At 54.6% G+C, this 26,588-nt stretch overlaps 2 protein-coding genes across 2 annotated transcripts in view; one reads left to right on the forward strand and one right to left on the reverse strand.

Annotated features, from left to right (window-relative positions):
* Nucleotides 1–26,588, forward strand: part of LOC118376782 (pleckstrin homology domain-containing family G member 1) — a 163,163-nt gene that overhangs the window by 117,752 nt on the left and 18,823 nt on the right. The window contains 3 exon segments of the mRNA XM_052523927.1: nt 2,339–2,385; nt 5,774–5,924; nt 6,213–6,344. Coding sequence (XP_052379887.1) covers nt 2,339–2,385; nt 5,774–5,924; nt 6,213–6,344 — 330 coding nt within the window.
* On the reverse strand, nt 7,599–26,480 carry LOC127931397 (uncharacterized). The gene is made up of 10 exons (XM_052523926.1): nt 25,353–26,480; nt 22,609–22,669; nt 19,277–19,935; nt 14,693–15,551; nt 11,690–11,872; nt 8,943–9,220; nt 8,711–8,864; nt 8,563–8,658; nt 7,841–8,327; nt 7,599–7,702 (listed from the first exon to the last, which is right to left on the reverse strand). The coding sequence occupies exons 4-7, from the start codon at nt 15,168–15,170 to the stop codon at nt 8,769–8,771; spliced, it is 1,035 nt and encodes a 344-aa protein (XP_052379886.1). The 5' UTR covers nt 15,171–15,551; nt 19,277–19,935; nt 22,609–22,669; nt 25,353–26,480; the 3' UTR covers nt 7,599–7,702; nt 7,841–8,327; nt 8,563–8,658; nt 8,711–8,768.

Below are 26,588 nucleotides of genomic sequence, written 5' to 3' on the forward strand. Positions count from 1 at the left end.
ACCAATCTCAACAAATAATTTCTATATGGACCTCGCTTTTTTGCATGGGGGCATTGTCATGCTGAAACAGGAAAGGGCCTTCTCCAAACTGTCGCCACAAAGTTGGAAGCACAGAATCGTCTACAATGTTGTGTTTAAGATTTCCCTTCACTGGAACTAAGTGGCCTAGCCCGAACCATTGAAAACAGCCCCAGACCATTATTCCTCTTCCACCGAACTTTACAGTTGGCACTATGCATTCGGGCAGGTAGCGTTCTCCTGCCATCTACCAAACCCAGATTTGTTCTTCAGACTGCCTGATGGTGAAGCGTGATTCATCACTCCAGAGAACGTGTTTCCACTGCTCCAGAGTCCAACGTCTGTGAGCTTTACACCTATCGAGCCAACGCTTGGCATTGCGCATGTTGATCTTAAGCTTGTGTGCGGCTGCTCGGACAGTAAAACCCATTTCATGAAGCTGCTTACGAACAGTTATTGTGCTGACCTTGCTTCCAGAGAACATTTGGAACTCCGTGAGATGATTTGTACGCACTTCAGCACTCGCCGGTTCCGTTCTGTGAGCTTGTGTGGCTTACCACTTCGCGGCTGAGCCTTTGTTGCTCCTAGACATTTCCACTTCACAATAACATCACTTTCAGTTGACTGGGGTGGCTTTAGCAGTGCAGAAATGTGATGAACAGACTTGTTGCGTCCTATGACGGTGCCACGTTGAAAGTCACAGAGTTCTTCAGTAAGGCCATTCAACTACCAATGTTTGGCTATGTAGATTGCATGGCTGTGTGCTCGGTTTTATACACCTGTCGGCAACGGGTGTGGCTGAAATTGCCCGAATCCACAAATGTGAAGGGGTGTCTTCATTCGTGTGTGTGTGTGCGGGCGCGTGCATGGGAGTTATTTTTGGTATGAATAGAAGGGTGTGGCCTCTGCTGTATTTCTATAATTGTACCTTTGTGACTGTATGCCCGTGTGTGTTGAGGGCATCACTTGTTCTCGAGTGTGTACGGTATATGTGTTTGTAGAGTATGAGTGTTCATATGCAGAGCCACAGGAACCAGACAGCTCCCCAGTCATCTTTCCTCTGTGTTTATGATGCTGTTTCCTGTGATAACTGTCCACTTCCTGTTTCTGGCCTAACCCAGAGTATTTATGGACACATGATGAACACGGACCAGGGCTATTATCAGTTACGCAACTCTAGGGTCATGTGAATGCTCGACAGCAAGTGGAGGGGGATGACAAAGGAAGGAGGGTATGGAGAGATGGAGAGGGATATGAAGGCTAGAGACGGAACATGAGAGAGGGAGAGATGGTAGAAGATATGTAATGGCATAAGTAGTGAGAGACTGTGATCAAGAGTGAAAGAGCGTGAACAGAAGAGACATTCAGCGTGATGGAGGTAGAGAAAAAGGGATAGGGAGGAGAGCGAGGTTCATTCCAGCTTTGATAAGTCATGCTGCCTCTGATGTCTTTGAAGTGCAGGGAGGCATGAGAGGTGGAAACGGACAAATTAAAGTGGTGGGGATGGGAAAATCAGTGTCCACAGCATATAGCGCTCAACATTGCCTTTTAAAGGGTCAATCAGAAGTTGCTACATACATTTTGGTACTCATAAATTAATGATATGTACCCACTGATTCTTCAAGATATTACTTATAAAGTCCTCATGAGCTTAGTTCAACTGTCGTACCCCATCAGAAACCAAAATATAAGCTTGTTTTATTCCAATGTTTGTACACAAAATAAATGTAAACAAACACTTGTATAGTATAGCCTCAAAACATGGTTAAAACTATACATGTGATATCATGGATGGTCAGTCCTTGCATCCATAGCTGAGAAGTTGAGAACTATGAATTTGAGAGTGGTTACATTTCTCCAGCCCCGTCCCTCAGCTTTTTACCGAAACGGGCGGAGAGAACGCTTTGTTACCGTTTCAACTGCTGATTGAAGCTTTAAGACATGGATACTTGTAATCAAGGTTCACTTTCATTCTTTGCCTTTAAACTGATGTGAGAGACCTCCTTAATCTATCCTCAGGAACGCTTGACCACTGACTCACCCAGTGTAACCTGCCCCCTTCCCCTTGACACAAACACTCCATTTACTGGAAACTCACTCACTCTTCCCTGTTGGCACACATTTTACAAGGTTCTAAAAATTGTCTAGTCAATAGAGGAATTTAGGTTGGTTCTAGGGAGAATAGTTTATTTCCTCCTGCTGCTGCTACTGGTATGAGTGATTTCAGGTACTGATGCCAATGTAACGTGAATGTAATTATTTGATCAGGGACTGATGCTAATGTAACATTAATGTAAATATTTTGTCTTTCTTTAACCAGAGTGAAGAGTTCCACATTTACACTCAGTACTGCACCAACTATCCAAGGTAAGCAACCTCAACTATGACTTCTGACACCAGATTATTTTATGGTACTTGTGTGGTAAAATCAAAGGCTATTGTCTATATATTTGGGTGGACAATAAAGTTAAATTCTATATTTGGGTGGACAAAGTTATATTCTACTTATGTGATAAGTTGAGCCATTTTTTACATTGTGCATCACTCTTTCAAGGGAAATATAGTATTCTTTCTAACAAAGTTATCTACATGTAACACTGTGTACAAAAAAATTAGGAACACCTTCCTAATATTGAGTTGCACACCCTTTTTCCTTCAGAACAGCCTCAATTCGTCGGGATATGAACTACAAGGTGTCAAGCGTTCCACGGGGATGCTGGCCCATATTGACAATGCTTCCCACAGTTGTGTCAAATTGGCTCGATGTCCTTTGGGTAGAGAACCATTCTTGATACACACAGGAAACTGTTGAGCGTGAAAAACCCAGCAGTGTTGCAGCTCTAGACTCAAACCAGTGCGTCTGGCACTCACTTCCATACCCCGTTCAAAGGAACTTAAATATTTTGTCTTGCCCATTCACCCTTTGAATGGCACACATGCACAGTCCATGTCTTGTCTCAAGGTTTAGAAATCCTTCTTTAATCCGTATCCTCCTCTTCATCTACACTGATTGAAGTGAATTTAACAAGTGACATCAATAAGGGATCACAGCTTTCACCTGGATTAACCTGGTCAGTCTGTCATGGAAAGAGCAGGTCTTTGTTTTGTATACTCCGTGTAGTCTGCCCCACTCATTGTGTGTGAGTGTGTGTCAGAGGATGCTGGTGGTAGGAGCTATAGGAGGACAGGCTAATTTGTAATGGCTGTAATGAAATACATAGAATGGTATCAAACATATGGAAACTACATTTGACTACATTCCAGTCATTACAATGAGCCCGTCGTCCTATAGCTCTTCCCACCAACCTCCTCTGGTGCGTGTTTGACAGTCTGTGTGTAGTATGAACATATATAGAAGTATAATCTTCCTCCTTGTGATCTGGTTTTGCATACAGGTGAATCTCACCTTCAAGTTCTTGATTCCCAGAGTTTCTTATATCTTTGTACTGTCTTTATAGAGCTACAGTACCCCAGCCTCTCTCTCTGGGTAGCCCTGATATACATCCCAACCCAACAGGAGCCTGTCTGCATCTCCCTCTCTATTTAGTTATTTATTTGAAAGGGAGCCTGTTGACAGAGTTACAGCCCCTATTCTGACAGATGGGTATTATATCCGCCACCTTATCATACTCAGTGGCTGGCTTTAATGTTTTATTTCACCTTGTGTGAACAACGTCTTGTCATAGGAAACCATGTGCGTGTGTGCATGTGGTGTGTCTTGGTGCCGAAAATGTGAGACAATTCTTCACAATGAAGCCTAATGAGAGCAGTGCATTTCATAATGGTTGTGACACATTACACGCTGTACACCATTGGCTGCGGCATGTCTGAAGTGTTGTTTTAGCATTGTGCATTATGCTACTACTGACAAGTGATTATTTAGTAGTTGATGGTGATTATTTAAGTAGTTAAATATAGTGTGTGTCCACATTCCAGTGTAGCTCTCCACAGGGCTCACATTGTTATCTCTGTGAAACCCAACCTGAGAGCTCAGAATGACGGAGATACATCTACAGCCTCGGTTCCTACTGTGTGTGTGTGTGTGTGTGTGTGTGTGTGTGTGTGTGTGTGTGTGTGTGGTCACCAGTCGTTAGCTAAGGTCACCAGCTGTGTGAGGGGGTGGTTGACAAACACATACACACACATGCGTACATACAGTGCATTCAGACCCCTTGACTTTTTTCATTTTTTTGACCCCTTCTTCTCCCTGATTTCATGGTATACAATTGGTAGTTAGTCTTGTCTTATCACTGCAACTCCCGTACGGACTCGGGAGAGACGAAGGTCAAGAGCCGTGCGTCCTCCGAAACACAACCCAACCAAGCCGCACTGCTTCTTGACACAATGCCCACTTAACTTGGAAGCCAGCTACACCAATGTGTCAGAAGAAACACCGTGCACCTCGTGACTGTGTCAGCGTGCATTGCGCCTGGCCTGCCACAGGAGTCGCTAGTGTGCGATGGGACAAGGACATCCCTGCCAAACCCCCCCCCCTAACCCGGCCGACACTGGGCCAATTGTGAGCCGCCCCATGGGTTTCCCTGTCACGGCCAGCTGCGACAGAGCCTGAACTCAAACCCAGAATCTCTAGTGGCACAGCCTTAGACCACTGCACCACTCGGGAGGCCCTAGACCCCTTGACTTTTCCCACATTTTGTTACGTTACAGCCTTTTTTTTAAATGGATGTAATTGTTTTTCCCCCTCATCAATCTATACACAATACCCCATAAAAAGTGTTTTAGAATTTTTACAAATTCATGAAAGAAAAAAACACATTTACGTAAGTATTCATACCCTTTACTCAGTTCTTTGTTGAAGCACATTTGGCAGCAATTACAGCCTTGAGTCTTCTTGGGTATGATGGTACAAGCTTGGCACACCTGTATTTGCTCTGTCAGGTTGGATGGGGAGTGTCTCTGCACAGCTATAGTCAGGTCTCCCCAGAGATGTTCGATCATGTTCAGGTCTGTGCTCTGGCTTGGCCACTCAAGGACATTGAGACTTGTCCTGAAGCCACTCCTGCGTTGTCTTGGCTGTGCGCTTAGGTTTATTTTCCTGTTGGAAGATGAACCTTTGGCCCAATCGGAGGTCCTCAGCTCTCTGGAGCAGGTCTTCTTCAAGGATCTCTGTACATCGTTCATCTTTCCCTCGATCCTGACAAGTCTTCCAGTCCCTGCCGCTGAATAACACCGCATGATGCTGCCACCACCATGCTTCGCCGTAGGGATGGTGCCAGGTTTCAATATTGGTTTCATCAGACCAGAGAATCTTGTTTCTCATGGTCTGAGAGTCCTTTAGGTGCAAACTCCAAACGGGCTGTCATGTGGCTTTTTACTGAAGAGTGGCTTCCGTCTGGCCACTCTACCATAATGGCCTGATTGGTGGAGTGCTTCTTGGTCACCTACCTGACCAAGGCCCTTCTCCCCCGATTGCTCAGTTTGGCCGGCTCTAGGAAGAGTCTTGGTTTTTCCAAACGTCTTCCATTTTAAGAATGATTAAGGCCACTGTGTTCTTGGGGACCTTCAATGCTCCAGAGGGTTTTTTGGTACCCTTCCCCAGATCTGTACCTCGACACAATCCATCTACTTACAAACACTCTGACCTTGCATGACCTTGCACCGTTCCCTAAGACAGGACTGTGTGTGTGGGATCTGTCATTCTGTAATTTAATTGGGCTACAATATCTGTCATTGTTTCCTAGGATTAATATCATATTTTATTTTTCCTTCTCTCCCTCCATCTCTCTCTCTGCAGGTCAGTGGCTGTGTTGACTGAGTGTATGAGGAATAAGGTGTTGGCTAAGTTTTTCCGGGAGCGTCAGGAATCTCTGAGACACTCCCTGCCTCTGGGCTCCTACCTGCTCAAGCCAGTGCAGAGGATCCTCAAGTACCACCTACTGCTGCACGTCAGTTATACACCTAAACACACACACACACACGCACACTGACACCTACATCACACGAGCAAAACCCCACATAAGCCAAACACTCAGACCTCAAAGAACTGTATGTACTGTAATATACTGTATGTAAAGTTAGCCACCAGTCTATTTTTGAACAAGCTAACCCTACTGCCAAGAAATACCGGGCCAACATAGCTGGCTACTGCAGAAACAGATGGTACCCAGTCTAACGTACAGCTATCCGTGTACATTACCCACTCTAACACTGGGTGTGTTTTCTGTCCCCTGTAGGAGATAGCCAACCACCTGGAGAAGGACACAGAGACATATGAGGTGGTGCAGGAGGCCATAGACACCATGCAGAGAGTGGCCTGGCACATCAACGACATGAAGAGGAAACATGAACACGCCGTCAGGCTGCAAGTAAGACTACACTTGCAAATGAACATGCTCTCACACATATACATAGGCACACATGCTCACACATACCTGCATATGCAGTCAGGATTTTTACTATAGACTTATGTAGAGCAGGTAGAAACACACACACACCTGTCATGTTACAGGTTTGCGAACACACACACACACCTCTCATGTTACAAGTTGGTCAACACACATTTATTCTGCTCCAACAAAGTACATTTGGAAAAGTCTGCATCTTAGTGGTTTGAATTAGACTGTGACATTAGTGGCTGTCCACATATCCTCCCATTGTTTCCCTAGCTTTCACCAGTCTTGGCTGCTTCCCAAATGGCATGCTATTCCCTACATAGTGCACTACTTTAAAAAAATAATTAAAGCCCTATGGGCTCTTGTCAAAAGTAGTGCACTATAGAGGGAATAGTGTTCCATTTGGGATGTAGACTCCGTCTGTCTCTGCTAGGTTATGCAAGACATTGTTTTCCAGGGCTAATGATGGCCTTGCATAACACAGACGGCAGATAAAAGAGAAAGTAGCTTTATTCAGTGGGGAGGAGGATGATCAGATGAGTGAAGGAATGTGTGTGGAAGTATTTACTTAGGATCTGAGGAAGAGTGCTGAGCTGACCTGTCTAATTCTCTCTGTCCTTTTTTGTCTTGCTCCTCTCCTTTCTCTGTTCTGTTCTGTTCTTCCTCTATTCTCTCCTCCTTCTCATGTCTTTTCCTGTTCTTCTCTTCTCTCACCTCATTCTCATCCTATTCCTCTCTTTCCCACTCTCCACCTCTCCTCCTCCGCTCTCTTTCCCACTCTCCCACCTCTCCTCCGCTCTCTTTCCCACTCTCCCACCTCTCCTCCTCTGCTCTCTTTCCCACTCTCCCACCTCTCCTCCTTCCCCCCTCTTTCCCACTCTCCCACCTCTCCTCCGCTCTCTTTCCCACTCTCCTCCTCTGCTCTCTTTCCCACCTCTCTCCTCTGCTCTCTTTCCCACCTCTCCTCCTCTGCTCTCTTCCCACCTCTCCTCCTCTGCTCTCTTCCCACCTCTCCTCCTCTGCCCTCTTTCCCACCTCTCCACCTCTGCTCTCTTTCCCACCTTGCCCACCTCTCCTCCTCTGCTCTCTTTCCCACCTCGCCCACCTCTGCCCTCTTTCCCACCTCTCCACCTCTGCTCTCTTTCCCACCTCTCCACCTCTGCCCTCTTTCCCACCTCTCCACCTCTGCCCTCTTTCCCACCTCTCCACCTCTGCCCTCTTTCCCACCTCTCCACCTCTGCTCTCTTTCCCACCTCTCCACCTCTGCCCTCTTTCCCACCTCTCCACCTCTGCTCTCTTTCCCACCTCTCCACCTCTGCCCTCTTTCCCACCTCGCCCACCTCTCCTCCTCTGCTCTCTTTCCCACCTCTCCACCTCTGCTCTCTTTCCCACCTCTCCTCCTCTGCTCTCTTTCCACCTGTCCACCTCTGCCCTCTTTCCCACCTCTCCACCTCTGCTCTCTTTCCCACCTCTCCACCTCTGCCCTCTTTCCCACCTCTCCTCCTCTGCTCTCTTTCCCACCTCTCCACCTCTGCTCTCTTTCCCACCTCTCCACCTCTGCCCTCTTTCCCACCTCTCCACCTCTGCCCTCTTTCCCACCTCTCCTCCTCTGCTCTCTTTCCCACCTCTCCACTTCTGCTCTCTTTCCCACCTCTCCTCCTCTGCTCTCTTTCCCACCTCTCCACCTCTGCTCTCGTTCCCACCTCTCCACCTCTGCTCTCGTTCCCACCTATCCTCATCTGCTCTCTTTCCCACCTCTCCTCCTCTGCTCTCTTTCCCACCTCTCCTCCTCTGCTCTCTTTCCCACCTCGCCCACCTCTCCTCCTCTGCTCTCTTTCCCACCTCGCCCACCTCTCCTCCTCTGCTCTCTTTCCCACCTCGCCCACCTCTCCTCCTCTGCTCTCTTTCCCACCTCTCCCACCTCTCCTCCTCTGCTCTCTTTTCCACCTCGCCCACCTCTCCTCCTCTGCTCTCTTTCCACCTCTGCCCTCTTTCCCACCTCTCCTCCTCTGCCCTCTTTCCCACCTCTCCTCCTCTGCCCTCTTTCCCACCTCTCCTCATCTGCTCTCTTTCCCACCTCTCCTCCTCTGCTCTCTTTCCCACCTCTCCCACCTCTCCTCCTCTGCGCTCTTTCCCACCTCTCCCACCTCTGCTCTCTTTCCCACCTCTCCTCCTCTGCTCTCTTTCCCACCTCTCCTCCTCTGCTCTCTTTTCCACCTCTACTCCTCTGCCCTCTTTCCCACCTCTGCTCTCTTTCCCACCTCTCCACCTCTGCTCTCTTTCCCACCTCTCCTCCTCTGCCCTCTTTCCCACCTCTCCTCCTCTGCCCTCTTTCCCACCTCTCCACTTCTGCTCTCTTTCCCACCTCTCCTCCTCTGCCCTCTTTCCCACCTCTCCTCATCTGCTCTCTTTCCCACCTCTCCTCATCTGCTCTCTTTCCCACCTCTCCTCTGCTCTCTTTCCCACCTCTCCCACCTCTGCTCTCTTTCCCACCTCTCCACCTCTGCTCTCTTTCCCACCTCTCCTCCTCTGCTCTCTTTCCCACCTCTCCTCCTCTGCTCTCTTTCCCACCTCTCCTCCTCTGCTCTCTTTCCCACCTCTCCTCCTCTGCTCTCTTTCCCACCTCTCCTCCTCTGCTCTCTTTCCCACCTCTCCACCTCTGCTCTCGTTCCCACCTCTCCACCTCTGCTCTCGTTCCCACCTATCCTCATCTGCTCTCTTTCCCACCTCTCCTCCTCTGCTCTCTTTCCCACCTCTCCTCCTCTGCTCTCTTTCCCACCTCTCCTCCTCTGCTCTCTTTCCCACCTCTCCCACCTCTCCTCCTCTGCTCTCTTTTCCACCTCGCCCACCTCTCCTCCTCTGCTCTCTTTTCCACCTCTACTCTTCTGCCCTCTTTCCCACCTCTGCTCTCTTTCCCACCTCTCCACCTCTGCCCTCTTTCCCACCTCTCCTCCTCTGCCCTCTTTCCCACCTCTCCTCCTCTGCCCTCTTTCCCACCTCTCCTCCTCTGCTCTCTTTCCCACCTCTCCTCATCTGCTCTCTTTCCCACCTCTCCTCCTCTGCTCTCTTTCCCACCTCTCCCACCTCTCCTCCTCTGCTCTCTTTCCCACCTCTCCCACCTCTCCTCCTCTGCTCTCTTTCCCACCTCTCCCACCTCTGCTCTCTTTCCCACCTCCCCCCTCTTTCCCACTCTCCCACCTCTCCTCCGCTCTCTTTCCCACTCTCCTCCTCTGCTCTCTTTCCCACCTCTCCTCCTCTGCTCTCTTTCCCACCTCTCCTCCTCTGCTCTCTTTCCCACCTCTCCTCCTCTGCTCTCTTTCCCCACCTCTCCTCCTCTGCTCTCTTTCCCACCTCTACTCCTCTGCCCTCTTTCCCACCTCTGCTCTCTTTCCCACCTGTCCACCTCTGCCCTCTTTCCCACCTCTCCACCTCTGCTCTCTTTCCCACCTCTCCACCTCTCCTCCTCTGCTCTCTTTCCCACCTCTCCACCTCTGCCCTCTTTCCCACCTCTCCACCTCTGCCCTCTTTCCCATCTCTCCTCCTCTGCCCTCTTTCCCACCTCTCCACCTCTGCCCTCTTTCCCACCTCTCCTCCTCTGCTCTCTTTCCCACCTCTCCTCCTCTGCCCTCTTTCCCACCTCTCCTCATCTGCTCTCTTTCCCACCTCTCCTCCTCTGCTCTCTTTCCCACCTCTCCCACCTCTCCTCCTCTGCGCTCTTTCCCACCTCTCCCACCTCTGCTCTCTTTCCCACCTCTCCTCCTCTGCTCTCTTTCCCACCTCTCCTCCTCTGCTCTCTTTCCCACCTCTCCTCCTCTGCTCTCTTTTCCACCTCTAATCCTCTGCCCTCTTTCCCACCTCTGCTCTCTTTCCCACCTCTCCACCTCTGCTCTCTTTCCCACCTCTCCACCTCTGCTCTCTTTCCCACCTCTCCACCTCTGCTCTCTTTCCCACCTCTCCACCTCTGCTCTCTTTCCCACCTCTCCACCTCTGCTCTCTTTCCCAACTCTCCACCTCTGCCCTCTTTCCCACCTCTCCTCCTCTGCCCTCTTTCCCACCTCTCCTCCTCTGCCCTCTTTCCCACCTCTCCTCCTCTGCCCTCTTTCCCACCTCTCCTCCTCTGCCCTCTTTCCCACCTCTCCTCCTCTGCTCTCTTTCCTCCACTTCTGCGCTCTTTCCCACCTCCCTCTGCTCTCTTTCCCACCTCTCCACCTCTGCTCTCGTTCCCACCTCTCCACCTCTGCTCTCGTTCCCACCTATCCTCATCTGTTCTCTTTCCCACCTCTCCTCCTCTGCTCTCTTTCCCACCTCTCCTCCTCTGCTCTCTTTCCCACCTCTCCTCCTCTGCTCTCTTTCCCACCTCTCCCACCTCTCCTCCTCTGCTCTCTTTCCACCTCGCCCACCTCTCTCCTCTGCTCTCTTTTCCACCTCTACTCTTCTGCCCTCTTTCCCACCTCTGCTCTCTTTCCACCTCTCCCACCTCTGCCCTCTTTCCCACCTCTCTCCTCTGCCCTCTTTCCCACCTCTCTCCTCTGCCCTCTTTCCCACCTCTCTCATCTGCTCTCTTTCCCACCTCTCCTCTGCTCTCTTTCCCACCTCTCCTCCTCTGCTCTCTTTCCCACCTCTCCCACCTCTCCTCCTCTGCGCTCTTTCCCACCTCTGCGCTCTTTCCCACCTCTGCTCTCTTCCCACCTCTCCTCCTCTGCTCTCTTTACCTCCTCTGCTCTCTTTTCCCTCTCCACCTCTGCTCTCTTTCCCACCTCTGCTCTCTTTCCCACCTGTCCACCTCTGCTCTCGTTCCCACCTCTCCACCTCTGCTCTCTTTCCCACCTCTCCACCTCTGCCCTCTTTCCCACCTCTCCACCTCTGCTCTCTTTCCCACCTCTCACCTCTGCTCTCCCACCTCTCCACCTCTGCTCTCTTTTTCTCCACCTCTGCCTCCTTCCCACCTCTCCTCCCTCTGCCCTCTCCCACCTCTCCTCCTCTGCCCTCTTTCCCACCTCTCCTCCTCTGCCCTCTTTCCCACCTCTCCTCCTCTGCCCTCTTTCCCATCTCTCCTCCTCTGCCCTCTTTCCCACCTCTCCTCCTCTGCTCTCTTTCCCACCTCTCCACTTCTGCGCTCTTTCCCACCTCTCCTCCTCTGCTCTCTTTCCCACCTCTCCACCTCTGCTCTCGTTCCCACCTCTCCACCTCTGCTCTCGTTCCCACCTCTCCTCCTCTGCTCTCTTTCCCACCTCTCCTCCTCTGCTCTCTTTCCCACCTCTCCTCCTCTGCTCTCTTTCCCACCTCTCCTCCTCTGCTCTCTTTCCCACCTCTCCCACCTCTCCTCCTCTGCTCTCTTTTCCACCTCGCCCACCTCTCCTCCTCTGCTCTCTTTTCCACCTCTACTCTTCTGCCCTCTTTCCCACCTCTGCTCTCTTTCCCACCTCTCCACCTCTGCCCTCTTTCCCACCTCTCCTCCTCTGCCCTCTTTCCCACCTCTCCTCCTCTGCCCTCTTTCCCACCTCTCCTCATCTGCTCTCTTTCCCACCTCTCCTCCTCTGCTCTCTTTCCCACCTCTCCTCCTCTGCTCTCTTTCCCACCTCTCCCACCTCTCCTCCTCTGCGCTCTTTCCCACCTCTGCTCTCTTTCCCACCTCTGCTCTCTTTTCCACCTCTCCTCCTCTGCCCTCTTTCCCACCTCTGCTCTCTTTTCCACCTCTCCACCTCTGCCCTCTTTCCCACCTCTGCTCTCTTTCCCACCTCTCCACCTCTGCTCTCTTTCCCAACTCTCCACCTCTGCTCTCTTTCCCAACTCTCCACCTCTGCCCTCTTTCCCACCTCTCCTCCTCTGCCCTCTTTCCCACCTCTCCTCCTCTGCCCTCTTTCCCACCTCTCCTCCTCTGCCCTCTTTCCCACCTCTCCTCCTCTGCCCTCTTTCCCACCTCTCCTCCTCTGCCCTCTTTCCCACCTCTCCTCCTCTGCCCTCTTTCCCACCTCTCCTCCTCTGCTCATCTCCACTTCTGCTCTCTTTCCCACCTCTCCTCCTCTGCTCTTTCCCACCTCTCCACCTCTGCTCTTTCCCACCTCTCCACCTCTGCTCTCGTTCCCACCTCTCCTCCTCTGCTCTCTTTCCCACCTCTCCTCCTCTGCTCTCTTTCCCACCTCTCCCACCTCTGCTCTCTTTCCCACCTCCCCCCTCTTTCCCACTCTCCCACCTCTCCCCGCTCTCTTTCCCAATCTCCTCCTCTGCTCTCTTTCCCACCTCTCCTCCTCTCCTCTTTCCCACCTCTCCTCTCTGCTCTCTTTCCCACCTCTCCTCCTCTGCTCTCTTTCCCACCTCTACTCCTCTGCCCTCTTTCCCACCTCTGCTCTCTTTCCCACCTCTGCTCCTCTGCCCTCTTTCCCACCTCTCCACCTCTGCTCTCTTTCCCACCTCTCCACCTCTCCTCCTCTGCTCTCTTTCCCACCTCTCCACCTCTGCTCTCTTTCCCACCTCTCCACCTCTGCTCTCTTTCCCACCTCTCCACCTCTGCCCTCTTTCCCATCTCTCCTCCTCTGCCCTCTTTCCCACCTCTCCACCTCTGCCCTCTTTCCCACCTCTCCTCCTCTGCTCTCTTTCCCACCTCTCCTCCTCTGCCCTCTTTCCCACCTCTCCTCATCTGCTCTCTTTCCCACCTCTCCTCCTCTGCTCTCTTTCCCACCTCTCCTCCTCTGCCCTCTTTCCCACCTCTACTCCTCTGCCCTCTTTCCCACCTCTGCTCTCTTTCCCACCTCTCCACCTCTGCTCTCTTTCCCACCTCTCCACCTCTGCTCTCTTTCCCAACTCTCCACCTCTGCCCTCTTTCCCACCTCTCCTCCTCTGCCCTCTTTCCCACCTCTCCTCCTCTGCCCTCTTTCCCACCTCTCCACCTCTGCCCTCTTTCCCACCTCTCCTCCTCTGCCCTCTTTCCCACCTCTCCACTTCTGCTCTCTTTCCCACCTCTCCTCCTCTGCTCTCTTTCCCACCTCTCCACCTCTGCTCTCTTTCCCAACTCTCCACCTCTGCCCTCTTTCCCACCTCTCCTCCTCTGCTCTCTTTCCCACCTCTCCCACCTCTGCTCTCTTTCCCACCTCTCCTCCTCTGCTCTCTTTCCCACCTCTCCTCCTCTGCTCTCTTTCCCACCTCTCCTCCTCTGCTCTCTTTCCCTCTCCTCCTCTGCTCTCTTTTCCACCTCTCCTCCTCTGCCCTCTGTTCCACCTCTCCTCCTCTGCCCTCTTTCTCACCTCTCCTCCTCTGCCCCTTTCTCACCTCTCCTCCTCTGCCCTCTTTCCCACCTCTCCACCTCTGCTTTCTTTCCCACCTCTCCACCTCTGCTCTCTTTCCCAACTCTCCACCTCTGCCCTCTTTCCCACCTCTCCTCCTCTGCTCTCTTTCCCACCTCTCCCACCTCTGCCCTCTTTCCCACCTCTCCTCCTCTGCCTCTTTCCCACCTCTCTCCTCTGCTCTCTTTCCCACCTCTCCTCCTCTGCTCTCTTTCCCACCTCTCCTCCCTCTGCTCTCTTTTCCACCTCTCCTCCTCTGCCCTCTGTTCCACCTCTCCTCCTCTGCCCTCTTTCTCACCTCTCCTCCTCTGCCCTCTTTCTCACCCTCTCCTCCTCTGCCCTCTTTCCCACCTCTCCACCTCTCTCTTTCCCACCCCTCTCCACCTCTGCTCTTTCCCACCTCTCCTCCTCTGCCCTCTTTCTCCACCTCTCCTCCTCTGCCCTCTTTCTCACCTCTCCTCCTCTGCCCTCTTTCCCACCTCTCCACCTCTGCTCTTTCCCACCTCTCCACCTCTGCTCTCTTTCCCACCTCTCCACCTTTGCTCTCTTTCCCACCTCTCCTCCTCTGCCCTCTTTCCCACCTCTCCACCTCTGCTCTTTCCCATCTCCCCACCTCTCCACCTCTGCTCTCTTTCCCACCTCTCCTCCTCTGCTCTCTTTCCCACATCTCCTCCTCTGCTCTCTTTCCCACCTCTCCTCCTCTGCCCTCTTTCCCACCTCTCCTCCTCTGCCCTCTTTCCCACCTCTCCTCCCTCTGCCCTCTTTCCCACCTCTCCTCCTCTGCCCTCTTTCCCACCTCTCCACTTCTGCTTTCTTTCCCATCTCTCCTCATCTGCTCTCTTTCCCACCTCTCCTCATCTGCTCTCTTTTCCCACCTCTCCTCATCTGCTCTCTTTCCCACCTCTCCTCATCTGCTCTCTTTCCCACCTCTCCCACCTCTTCTCTCTTTCCCACCTCTCCTCCTCTGCTCTCTTTTCCACCTTGCCCACCTCTCCACTTCTGCTCTCTTTCCCACCTCTCCTCATCTGCTCTCTTTCCCACCTCTCCTCATCTGCTCTCTTTCCCACCTCTCCTCATCTGCTCTCTTTCCCACCTCTCCTCCTCTGCTCTCTTTCCCACCTCTCCTCCTCTGCTCTCTTTCCCACCTCTCCTCCTCTGCCCTCTTTCCCACCTCTCCTCCTCTGCCCTCTTTCCCACCTCTCCTCCTCTGCCCTCTTTCCCACCTCTCCTCCTCTGCCCTCTTTCCCACCTCTCCTCCTCTGCCCTCTTTCCCACCTCTCCTCCTCTGCCCTCTTTCCCACCTCTCCTCCTCTGCCCTCTTTCCCACCTCTCCTCCTCTGCCCTCTTTCCCACCTCTCCTCCTCTGCCCTCTTTCCCACCTCTCCTCCTCTGCCCTCTTTCCCACCTCTCCTCCTCTGCCCTCTTTCCCACCTCTCCTCCTCTGCCCTCTTTCCCACCTCTCCTCCTCTGCCCTCTTTCCCACCTCTCCACTTCTGCTCTCTTTCCCACCTCTCCTCATCTGCTCTCTTTCCCACCTCTCCTCATCTGCTCTCTTTCCCACCTCTCCTCATCTGCTCTCTTTCCCACCTCTCCCACCTCTTCTCTCTTTCCCACCTCTCCACCTCTGCTCTCTTTCCCACCTCTCCACCTCTGCTCTCTTTCCCACCTCTCCACCTCTGCTCTCTTTCCCACCTCTCCTCATCTGCTCTCTTTCCCACCTCTCCTCATCTGCTCTCTTTCCCACCTCTCCTCATCTGCTCTCTTTCCCACCTCTCCTCCTCTGCTCTCTTTCCCACCTCTCCACCTCTGCTCTCTTTCCCACCTCTCCTCCTCTGCTCTCTTTCCCACCTCTCCACCTCTGCTCTCGTTCCCACCTCTCCACTTCTGCTCTCTTTCCCACCTCTCCACCTCTGCTCTCTTTCCCACCTCTCCACCTCTGCTTTCTTTCCCACCTCTCCTCCTCTGCCCTCTGTTCCACCTCTCCTCCTCTGCCCTCTTTCTCACCTCTCCTCCTCTCTGCCCTCTTTCCCACCTCTCCTCCTCTGCTCTCTTTCCCACCTCTCCTCCTCTGCTCTCTTTCCCACCTCTCCTCCTCTGCTCTCTTTCCCACCTCTCCTCCCTCTGTCTCTTACCCCACCTCTCCTCCTCTGCCTTCTTTTCTCCTCTCCTCCTCTGCCCCTCTGTTCCACCTCTCCTCCTCTGCCCTCTTTCTCACCTCCTCCTCCTCTGCCCTCTTTCTCACCTCTCCTCCTCTGCCCTCTTTCTTTTCCTCTCCTCCTCTGCCCTCTTTCTCCACCTCTCCTCTGCCCTCTTTCTCACCTCTCCTCCTCTGCCCTCTTTCTCCTCTCCTCCTCTGCCCTCTTTCTCACCTCTCCTCCTCTGCCCTCTTTCTCACCTCTCCTCCTCTGCTCTCTTTCTCACCTCTCCTCCTCTGCTCTCTTTCCCACCTCTCCTCCTCTGCCCTCTTTCCCACCTCTCCTCCTCTGCCCCTCTTTCACACCTCTCAATCTCTGCCCTCTTTCCCACCTCTCCTCCTCTGCCCTCTTTCCCACCTCTCCTCCTCTGCCCTCTTTCCCACCTCTCCTCATCTGCTCTCTTTCCCACCTCTCTCATCTGCTCTCTTTCCCACCTCTCCTCATCTGTTCTCTTTCCCACCTCCTCATCTGCTCTCTTTCCCACCTCTCCTCCTCTGCTCTCTTTCCTACTCTCCTCCTCTGCTCTCTTTCCCACCTCTCCCACCTCTTCTCTCTTTCCCACCCTCGCCCACCTCTCCACATCTGCTCTCTTTCCCACCTCGCCCACCTCTCTCCCCACATCTGCTCTCTTTCCCACCTCTCCTCCTCTGCTCTTTCCCACCTCTCCTCCTCTGCTCTCTTTCCCACCTCTCCTCCTCTGCTCTCTTTCCCACCTCTCCTCCTCCTCTGCCTTCTTTTCCTCCTCTCCCTCCCTCTGCCCTCTGTTCCACCTCTCCTCCTCTGCCCTCTTTCTCACCTCTCCTCCTCTGCCTCTTTTCTCACCTCCCCTCCTCTGCCCTCTTTCTCACCTCTCCTCCTCTGCCCTCTTTCTCACCTCTCCTCCTCTGCCCTCTTTCTCACCTCTCCTCCTCTGCCCTCTTTCTCACCTCTCCTCCTCTGCCCCCTCTTTCACCTCTCCTCCTCTGTCTTCTTTCTCACCTCTCCTCCTCTGCTCTCTTTCCCACCTCGCCCACCTCTCCACATCTGCTCTCTTTCCCACCTCGCCCACCTCTCCACATCTGCTCTCTTTTCCCACCTCTCCTCCTCTGCTCTCTTTCCCACCTCTCCTCCTCTGCCCTCTTTCCCACCTCTCCTCCTCTGCCCTCTTTCCCACCTCTCCTCCTCTGCCCCTCTTTCTCCTCTCCTCTCTGCCCTCTTTCTCACCTCTCCTCCTCTGCCCTCTTTCTCACACCTCTCCTCCTCTGCCCTCTTTCTCACCTCTCCTCCTCTGCCTCTCTTTCTCACCTCTCCTCCCTCTGCTCTCTTTCCCACCTCTCCTCCTCTGCCCTCTTTCCCACCTCTCCTCCTCTGCCCTCTTTCACACCTCTCAATCTCTGCCCTCTTTCCCACCTCTCCTCCTCTGCCCTCTTTCCCACCTCTCCACATCTGCCCTCTTTCCCACCCCTTTCCTCATCTGCTCTCTTTCCCACCTCTCCTCATCTGCTCTCTTCCCACCTCCTCATCTGCTCTCTTTCCCACCTCTCCTCATCTGCTCTCTTTCCCACCTCTCCTCCTCTGCTCTCTTTCCCACCTCTCCCACCTCTTCTCTCTTTCCCACCTCTCACCTTTGCTCTCTTTCCCACCTCTCCACCTTTGCTCTCTTTCCCACCTCTCCCACCTCTTCAGCCCCACCTCTCCTCCTCTGCTCTCTTTCCCACCTCATTCCTCTCCACATCTGCTCTCTTTCCCACCTCTCCTCCTCTGCTCTCTTTTCCCACATCTCCTCCTCTGCTCTCTTTCCCACCTCTCCTCCTCTGCTCTCTTTCCGACCTCTCCCCTTCTACACCTCTGCTCTCTTTCCCACCTCTCCTCCTCTGCCCTCTTTCCCACCTCTCTCCTCCTCTGCCCTCTTTCCCACCTCTTCTCCTCTGCCCTTTCCCACCTCTGCCCTCTTTCCCACCTCTCCACCTCTGCTCTCGTTCCCACCTCTCCACTTCTGCTCTCGTTCCCACCTCTCCACTTCTGCTCTCTTTCCCACCTCTCCCACTTCTGCTCTTTTCCCACCTCTCCACCTCTGTCTTTCTCCCACCTCTCCACCTCTGCTCTCTTTCCCAACTCTCCACCTCTGCCCTCTTTCCCACCTCTCCTCCTCTGCCCTCTTTCCCACCTCTCCTCCTCTGCTCTCTTTCCCACCTCTCCTCCTCTGCCCTCTTTCCCACCTCTCCTCCTCTGCTCTCTTTCCCACCTCTCCTCCTCTGCTCTCTTTCCCACCTCTCCTCCTCTGCCTTCTTTCCACCTCTCCTCCTCTGCCCTCTTTTCCACCTCTCCTCCTCTGCCCTCTTTCTCACCTCTCCTCCTCTGCCCTCTTTCTCACCTCTCCTCCTCTGCCCTCTTTCTCACCTCTCCTCCTCTGCCCTCTTTCTCACCTCTCCTCCTCTGCCCTCTTTCTCTCCCTCTCCTCCTCTGCCCTCTTTCTCACCTCTCCTCCTCTGCCCTCTTTCTCACCTCTCCTCCTCTGCCCTCTTTCTCACCTCTCCTCCCTCTGCCCTCTTTCTCACCTCTCCTCCTCTCTGCCCTCTTTCTCACCTCTCCTCCTCTCTTTCCCACCTCGCCCACCTCTCCACATCTGCTCTCTTTCCCACCTCTCCTCCTCTGCCCTCTTTCTCACCTCTCCTCCTCTGCCCTCTTTCTCACCTCTCCTCCTCTGCCCTCTTTCTCACCTCTCCTCCTCTGCCTCTTTCTCACCTCTCCTCCTCTGCCCTCTTTCCACCTCTCCTCCTCTGCTCTCTTTCCCACCTCTCCTCCTCTGCCCTCTTTCCCACCTCTCCTCCTCTGCCCTCTTTCACCCTCTCTCAATCTCTGCCCTCTTTCCCACCTCTCCTCCTCTGCCCTCTTTCCCACCTCTCCTCCTCTGCCCTCTTTCCCACCTCTCCTCATCTGCTCTCTTTCCCACCTCTCCTCATCTGCTCTCTTTCCCACCTCTCCTCATCTGTCTCTTTCCCACCTCTCCTCATCTGCTCTCTTTCCCACCTCTCCTCCTCTGCTCTCTTTCCCACCTCTCCCACCTCTTCTCTCTTTCCCACCTCTCCACCTTTGCTCTCTTTCCCACCTCTCCACCTTTGCTCTCTTTCCCACCTCTCCTCCTCTGCTCAACCCCACCTCTCCTCCTCTGCTCTCTTTCCCACCTCGCCCACCTCTCCACATCTGCTCTCTTTCCCACCTCTCCTCCTCTGCTCTCTTTCCCATCTCCTCCTCTGCTCTCTTTCCCACCTCTCCTCCTCTGCTCTCTTTCCGACCTCTCACTTCTACACCTCTGCTCTCTTTCCCACCTCTCCTCCTCTGCCCTCTTTCCCACCTCTCCTCCTCTGCCCTCTTTCCCACCTCTTCTCCTCTGCCCTCTTTCCCACCTCTGCCCTCTTTCCCACCTCTCCACCTCTGCTCTCTTTCCCACCTCTCCACTTCTGCTCTCTTTCCCACCTCTCCACCTCTGCTCTCTTTCCCACCTCTCCACTTCTGCTCTCTTTCCCACCTCTCCACCTCTGCTTTCTTTCCCACCTCTCCACCTCTGCTCTCTTTCCCAACTCTCCACCTCTGCCCTCTTTCCCACCTCTCCTCCTCTGCCCTCTTTCCCACCTCTCCTCCTCTGCTCTCTTTCCCACCTCTCCTCCTCTGCTCTCTTTCCCACCTCTCCTCCTCTGCTCTCTTTCCCACCTCTCCTCCTCTGCTCTCTTTCCCACCTCTCCTCCTCTGCCTTCTTTTCCACCTCTCCTCCTCTGCCCTCTGTTCCACCTCTCCTCCTCTGCCCTCTTTCTCACCTCTCCTCCTCTGCCCTCTTTCTCACCTCTCCTCCTCTGCCCTCTTTCTCACCTCTCCTCCTCTGCCCTCTTTCTCACCTCTCCTCCTCTGCCCTCTTTCTCACCTCTCCTCCTCTGCCCTCTTTCTCACCTCTCCTCCTCTGCCCTCTTTCTCACCTCTCCTCCTCTGCCCTCTTTCTCACCTCTCCTCCTCTGCCCTCTTTCCCACCTCTCCTCCTCTGCCCTCTTTCTCACCTCTCCTCCTCTGCTCTCTTTCCCACCTCGCCCACCTCTCCACATCTGCTCTCTTTCCCACCTCTCCTCCTCTGCCCTCTTTCCCACCTCTCCTCCTCTGCCCTCTTTCCCACCTCTCCTCCTCTGCCCTCTTTCTCACCTCTCTCCTCTGCTCTTCCCACCTCTCCTCCTCTGCCCTCTTTCCCACCTCTCCTCCTCTGCCCTCTTTCCCCTCTCCTCCTCTGCCCTCTTTCCCACCTCTCCTCCTCTGCCCTCTTTCCCACCTCTCCTCCTCTGCCCTCTTTCCCACCTCTCCTCCTCTGCCCTCTTTCCCACCTCTCCTCCTCTGCTCTCTTTCCCACCTCTCCTCCTCTGCTCTCTTTCCCACCTCTCCTCATCTGCTCTCTTTCCCACCTCTCCTCCTCTGCTCTCTTTCCCACCTCTCCTCCTCTGCTCTCTTTCCCACCTCTCCCCACCTCTGCTCTCTTTCCCACCTCTCCACCTCTGCTTTCTTTCCCACCTCTCCACCTCTGCTCTCTTTCCCAACTCTCCACCTCTGCCCTCTTTCCCACCTCTCCTCCTCTGCCCTCTTTCCCACCTCTCCTCCTCTGCTCTCTTTCCCACCTCTCCTCCTCTGCTCTCTTTCCCACCTCTCCTCCTCTGCTCTCTTTCCCACCTCTCCTCCTCTGCTCTCTTTCCCACCTCTCCTCCTCTGCCCTCTGTTCCTCCTCTGCCCTCTTTCTCACCTCTCCTCCTCTGCCCTCTTTCTCACCTCTCCTCCTCTGCCCTCTTTCTCACCTCTCCTCCTCTGCCCTCTTTCTCACCTCTCCTCCTCTGCCCTCTTTCTCACCTCTCCTCCTCTGCCCTCTTTCTCACCTCTCCTCCTCTGCCCTCTTTCTCTCACCTCTCCTCCTCTGCCCTCTTTCTCACCTCTCCTCCTCTGCCCTCTTTCTCCACCTCTCCTCCCTCTGCCCTCTTTCTCACCTCTCCTCCTCTGCCCTCTTTCTCACCTCTCCTCCTCTGCTCTCTTTCCCACCTCGCCCACCTCTCCACATCTGCTCTCTTTCCCACCTCTCCTCCTCTGCCCTCTTTCTCACCTCTCCTCCTCTGCCCTCTTTCTCACCTCTCCTCCTCTGCCCTCTTTCCCACCTCTCCTCTCTGCTCTCTTTCCCACCTCTCCTCCTCTGCCCTCTTTCCCACCTCTCCTCCTCTGCCCTCTTTCCCACCTCTCCTCCTCTGCCCTCTTTCCCACCTCTCCTCCTCTGCCCTCTTTCCCACCTCTCCTCCTCTGCCCTCTTTCCCACCTCTCCTCCTCTGCCCTCTTTCCCACCTCTCCTCCTCTGCTCTCTTTCCCACCTCTCCTCCTCTGCTCTCTTTCCCACCTCTCCTCATCTGCTCTCTTTCCCACCTCTCCTCATCTGCTCTCTTTCCCACCTCTCCTCCTCTGCTCTCTTTCCCACCTCTCCCACCTCTGCTCTCTTTCCCACCTCTCCACCTCTGCTCTCTTTCCCACCTCTCCTCCTCTGCCCTCTTTCCCACCTCTCCACCTCTGCTCTTTCCCACCTCTCCTCCTCTGCTCTCTTTCCCACCTCGCCCACCTCTCCACATCTGCTCTCTTTCCCACCTCTCCTCCTCTGCTCTCTTTCCCACATCTCCTCCTCTGCTCTCTTTCCGACCTCTCCCACTTCTACACCTCTGCTCTCTTTCCCACCTCTCCTCCTCTGCCCTTTTCTCACCTCTTCTCCTCTGCCCTCTTTCCCACCTCTCCTCCTCTGCCCTCTTTCCCACCTCTCCTCCTCTGCCCTCTTTCCCACCTCTCCTCCTCTGCCCTCTTTCCCACCTCTCCTCCTCTGCCCTCTTTCCCACCTCTCCTCCTCTGCCCTCTTTCCCACCTCTCCTCCTCTGCCCTCTTTCCCACCTCTCCTCCTCTGCCCTCTTTCTCACCTCTTCTCCTCTGCCCTCTTTCTCACCTCTTCTCCTCTGCCCTCTTTCTCACCTCTCCTCCTCTGCTCTCTTTCCCACCTCGCCCACCTCTCCACATCTGCTCTCTTTACCACCTCTCCACATCTGCTCTCTTTACCACCTCTCCTCCTCTGCCCTCTTTCCCACCTCTCCACCTCTGCTCTATTTCCCACCTCTCCTCCTCTGCTCTCTTTCCCACCTCTCCTCCTCTGCTCTCTTTCCCACCTCTCCTCCTCTGCTCTCTTTCCCACCTCTCCTCCTCTGCTCTCTTTCCCACCTCTCCTCCTCTGCTCTCTTTCCCACCTCTCCTCCTCTGCTCTCTTTCCCACCTCTCCTCCTCTGCTCTCTTTCCCACCTCTCCTCCTCTGCTCTCTTTCCCACCTCTCCTCCTCTGCTCTCTTTCCCACCTCTCCTCCTCTGCTCTCTTTCCCACCTCTCCTCTGCCTTCTTTTCCACCTCTCCTCCTCTGCCTTCTTTTCCACCTCTCCTCCTCTGCCCTCTGTTCCACCTCTCCTCCTCTGCCCTCTTTCTCACCTCTCCTCCTCTGCCCTCTTTCCCACCTCTCCTCCTCTGCCCTCTTTCTCACCTCTCCTCCTCTGCCCTCTTTCTCACCTCTCCTCCTCTGCCCTCTTTCTCACCTCTCCTCCTCTGCCCTCTTTCTCACCTCTCCTCCTCTCTGCCCTCTTTCTCACCTCTCCTCCTCTGCCCTCTTTCTCACCTCTCCTCCTCTGCCCTCTTTCTCACCTCTCCTCCTCTGCCCTCTTTCTCACCTCTCCTCTGCTCTCTTTCCCACCTCGCCCACCTCTCCACATCTGCTCTCTTTCCCACCTCTCCTCCTCTGCTCTCTTTCCAACCTCTCCTCCTCTGCCCTCTTTCCCACCTCTCCTCCTCTGCCCTCTTTCCCACCTCTCCTCCTCTGCCTTCTTTTCCACCTCTCCTCCTCTGCCCTCTGTTCCACCTCTCCTCCTCTGCCCTCTTTCTCTCTCCTCCTCTGCCCTCTTTCTCACCTCTCCTCCTCTGCCCTCTTTCTCACCTCTCCTCCTCTGCCCTCTTTCTCACCTCTCCTCCTCTGCCCTCTTTCTCACCTCTCCTCCTCTGCCCTCTTTCTCACCTCTCCTCCTCTGCCCTCTTTCTCACCTCTCCTCCTCTGCCCTCTTTCTCACCTCTCCTCCTCTGCCCTCTTTCTCACCTCTCCTCCTCTGCTCTCTTTCTCACCTCGCCCACCTCCCCACATCTGCTCTCTTTCCCACCTCGCCCACCTCTCCACATCTGCTCTCTTTCCCACCTCTCCTCCTCTGCTCTCTTTCCCACCTCTCCTCCTCTGCCCTCTTTCCCACCTCTCCTCCTCTGCCCTCTTTCCCACCTCTCCTCCTCTGCCCTCTTTCCCACCTCTCCACTTCTGCCCTCTTTCCCACCTCTCCTCATCTGCTCTCTTTCCCACCTCTCCTCATCTGCTCTCTTTCCCAACTCTCCTCCTCTGCTCTCTTTCACCTCTCCTCCTCTGTCTCTTTCCCACCTCCTCATCTGCCTCTCTTTCCCCACCTCTCCTCATCTGCTCTCTTTCCCATCTCCTCCTCTGCTCTCTTTCCCACCTCTCCTCCTCTGCCCTCTTTCCCACCTCTCCACCTCTGCTCTCTTTCCCACCTCTCCTCCTCTGCCCTCTTTCCCCACCTCTCCTCCTCTGCCCTCTTTCCCACCTCTCCTCCTCTGCCCTCTTTCCCACCTCTCCTCCTCTGCCCTCTTTCCCACCTCTCCTCCTCTGCCTCTTTCCCACCTCTCCTCCTCTGCCCTCTTTCCCACCTCTCCTCCTCTGCCCTCTTTCCCACCTCTCCACCTCTGCTCTCTTTCCCACCTCTCCTCCTCTGCCCTCTTACCCACCTCTCCTCCTCTGCCCTCTTTCCCAACGCTCCTCTCTGCTCTCTTTCCCACCTCCCCTCCACTGCTCTCTCTTTCCACCTCGCCCACCTCTCACATCTGTCTCTTTCCCACCTCTCCTCCTCTGCTCTCTTTCCAACCTCTCCTCCTCTGCCTTCTTTCCACCTCTCCTCCTCTGCTCTCTTTCCCACCTCCCTCTGCTCTCTTTCCCACCTCTCCTCCTCTGCTCTCTTTCCCACCTCTCCCTCTGCCTTCTTTCCACCTCTCCTCCTCTGCCTTCTTTTCCACCTCTCCTCCTCTGCCTCTGTTCCACTCTCCTCCTCTGCCTCTTTCTCACCTCTCCTCCTCTGCCCTCTTTCTCACCTCTCCTCCTCTGCCCTCTTTCTCACCTCTCCCCTCTGCCCTCTTTCTCACCTCTCCTCCTCTGCCCTCTTTCTCACCCCTCTCCTCCTCTGCCCTCTTTCTCACCTCTCCCTCTCTGCCCTCTTTCTCCACCTCCTCCCCTCTGCCCTCTTTCTCCCTCTCCTCCTCTGCCCTCTTTCTCACCTCTCCTCCCTCTGCCCTCTTTCTCACCTCTCCTCTGCTCTCTTTCCCACCTCGCCCACCTCTCCACATCTGCTCTCTTTTCCCACCTCTCCTCCTCTGCTCTCTTTCCAACCTCTCCCTCCTCTGCCCTCTTTCCCACCTCTCCTCCTCTGCCCTCTTTCCCACCTCTCCTCCTCTCTGCCTTCTTTTCCACCTCTCCTCCTCTGCCCTCTGTTCCACCTCTCCTCCTCTGCCCTCTTTCTCACCTCTCCTCCTCTGCCCTCTTTCTCACCTCTCCTCCTCTGCCCTCTTTCTCACCTCTCCTCCTCTGCCCTCTTTCTCACCTCTCCTCCTCTGCCCTCTTTCCCACCTCTCCTCCTCTGCCCTCTTTCTCACCTTCCTTCTCTCCTCTTTCTCTCTCCTCCTCTGCCCTCTTTCCCACCTCTCCTCCTCTGCCCTCTTTCCCACCTCTCCTCCTCTGCCCTCTTTCCCACCTCTCCCACTTCTGCTCTCTTTCCCACCTCTCCTCATCTGCTCTCTTTCCCACCTCTCCTCATCTGCCCTCTTTCCCAACTCTCCTCCTCTGCTCTCTTTCACACCTCTCCTCCTCTGCTCTCTTTCCCACCTCTCCTCATCTGCTCTCTTTCCACCTCTCCTCATCTGCTCTCTTTCCCACCTCTCCTCCTCTGCTCTCTTTCCCACCTCTCCTCCTCTGCCCTCTTTCCCACCTCTCCACCTCTGCTCTCTTTCCCACCTCTCCTCCTCTGCCCTCTTTCCCACCTCTCCTCCTCTGCCCTCTTTCCCACCTCTCCTCCTCTGCCCTCTTTCCCACCTCTCCTCCTCTGCCCTCTTTCCCACCTCTCCTCCTCTCTGCCCTCTTTCTCACCTCTCCTCCTCTGCCCTCTTTCCCACCTCTCCTCCTCTGCCCTCTTTCCCACCTCTCCACCTCTGCTCTCTTTCCACCTCTCCTCCTCTGCCCTCTTACCCACCTCTCCTCCTCTGCCCTCTTTCCCAACGCTCCTCCTCTGCTCTCTTTCCCACCTCGCCCACCTCTCCACATCTGCTCTCTTTCCCACCTCGCCCACCTCTCCACATCTGCTCTCTTTCCCACCTCTCCTCCTCTGCCCTCTTTCCCACCTCTCCTCCTCTGCCTTCTTTCCCACCTCTCCTCCTCTGCCCTCTGTTCCACCTCTCCTCCTCTGCCCTCTTTCTCACCTCTCCTCCTCTGCCCTCTTTCTCACCTCTCCTCCTCTGCCCTCTTTCTCACCTCTCCTCCTCTGCCCTCTTTCTCACCTCTCCTCCTCTGCCCTCTTTCTCACCTCTCCTCCTCTGCCCTCTTTCTCACCTCTCCTCCTCTGCCCTCTTTCTCACCTCTCCTCCTCTGCCCTCTTTCTCACCTCTCCTCCTCTGCCCTCTTTCTCACCTCTCCTCCTCTGCTCTCTTTCCCACCTCGCCCACCTCTCCACATCTGCTCTCTTTCCCACCTCTCCTCCTCTGCTCTCTTTCCCACCTCTCCTCCTCTGCCCTCTTTCCCACCTCTCCTCCTCTGCCCTCTTTCCCACCTCTCCTCCTCTGCCCTCTTTCCCACCTCTCCTCATCTGCTCTCTTTCCCACCTCTCCTCATCTGCCCTCTTTCCCACCTCTCCTCCTCTGCTCTCTTTCCCACCTCTCCTCCTCTGCTCTCTTTCACACCTCTCCTCCTCTGCTCTCTTTCCCACCTCTCCTCATCTGCTCTCTTTCCCACCTCTCCTCATCTGCTCTCTTTCCCACATCTCCTCCTCTGCTCTCTTTCCCACCTCTCCTCCTCTGCTCTCTTTCCGACCTCTCCCACTTCTACACCTCTGCTCTCTTTCCCACCTCTCCTCCTCTGCCCTCTTTCCCACCTCTCCACCTCTGCTCTCTTTCCCACCTCTCCTCCTCTGCCCTCTTTCCCACCTCTCCTCCTCTGCCCTCTTTCCCACCTCTCCTCCTCTGCCCTCTTTCCCACCTCTCCTCCTCTGCCCTCTTTCCCACCTCTCCTCCTCTGCCCTCTTTCTCACCTCTCCTCCTCTGCCCTCTTTCCCACCTCTCCTCCTCTGCCCTCTTTCTCACCTCTCCTCCTCTGCCCTCTTTCCCACCTCTCCTCCTCTGCCCTCTTTCCCACCTCTCCACCTCTGCTCCCTTTCCCACCTCTCCACCTCTGCCCTCTTTCCCACCTCTCCTCCTCTGCCCTCTTTCCCAACGCTCCTCCTCTGCCCTCTTTCCCAACTCTCCTCCTCTGCTCTCTTTCACACCTCTCCTCCTCTGCTCTCTTTCACACCTCTCCTCCTCTGCTCTCTTTCACACCTCTCCTCCTCTGCTCTCTTTCCCACCTCTCCTCATCTGCTCTCTTTC

This window comes from Oncorhynchus keta, chromosome 8 (assembly GCF_023373465.1).
Source record: "Oncorhynchus keta strain PuntledgeMale-10-30-2019 chromosome 8, Oket_V2, whole genome shotgun sequence".
NCBI lineage: Eukaryota > Metazoa > Chordata > Actinopteri > Salmoniformes > Salmonidae > Oncorhynchus > Oncorhynchus keta.

Coding starts and splice junctions, on each gene's coding strand:
- LOC127931397 (XM_052523926.1), bottom strand. CDS start 15,170: ATGAGGAGAGGTGGGAAAGAGAGCAGAAGTGGAGAGGTGGGAAAGAGG. Junction 11,873..14,692: donor AAGAGAGCAGATGAGGAGAG/GTGGGAAAGAGA, acceptor AGATGAGGAGAG/GTGGGAAAGAGGGCAGAGGA. Junction 8,865..8,942: donor AAGAGAGCAGAGGAGGAGAG/GTGGGAAAGAGA, acceptor AGAGGTGGAGAG/GTGGGAAAGAGAGCAGAGGT.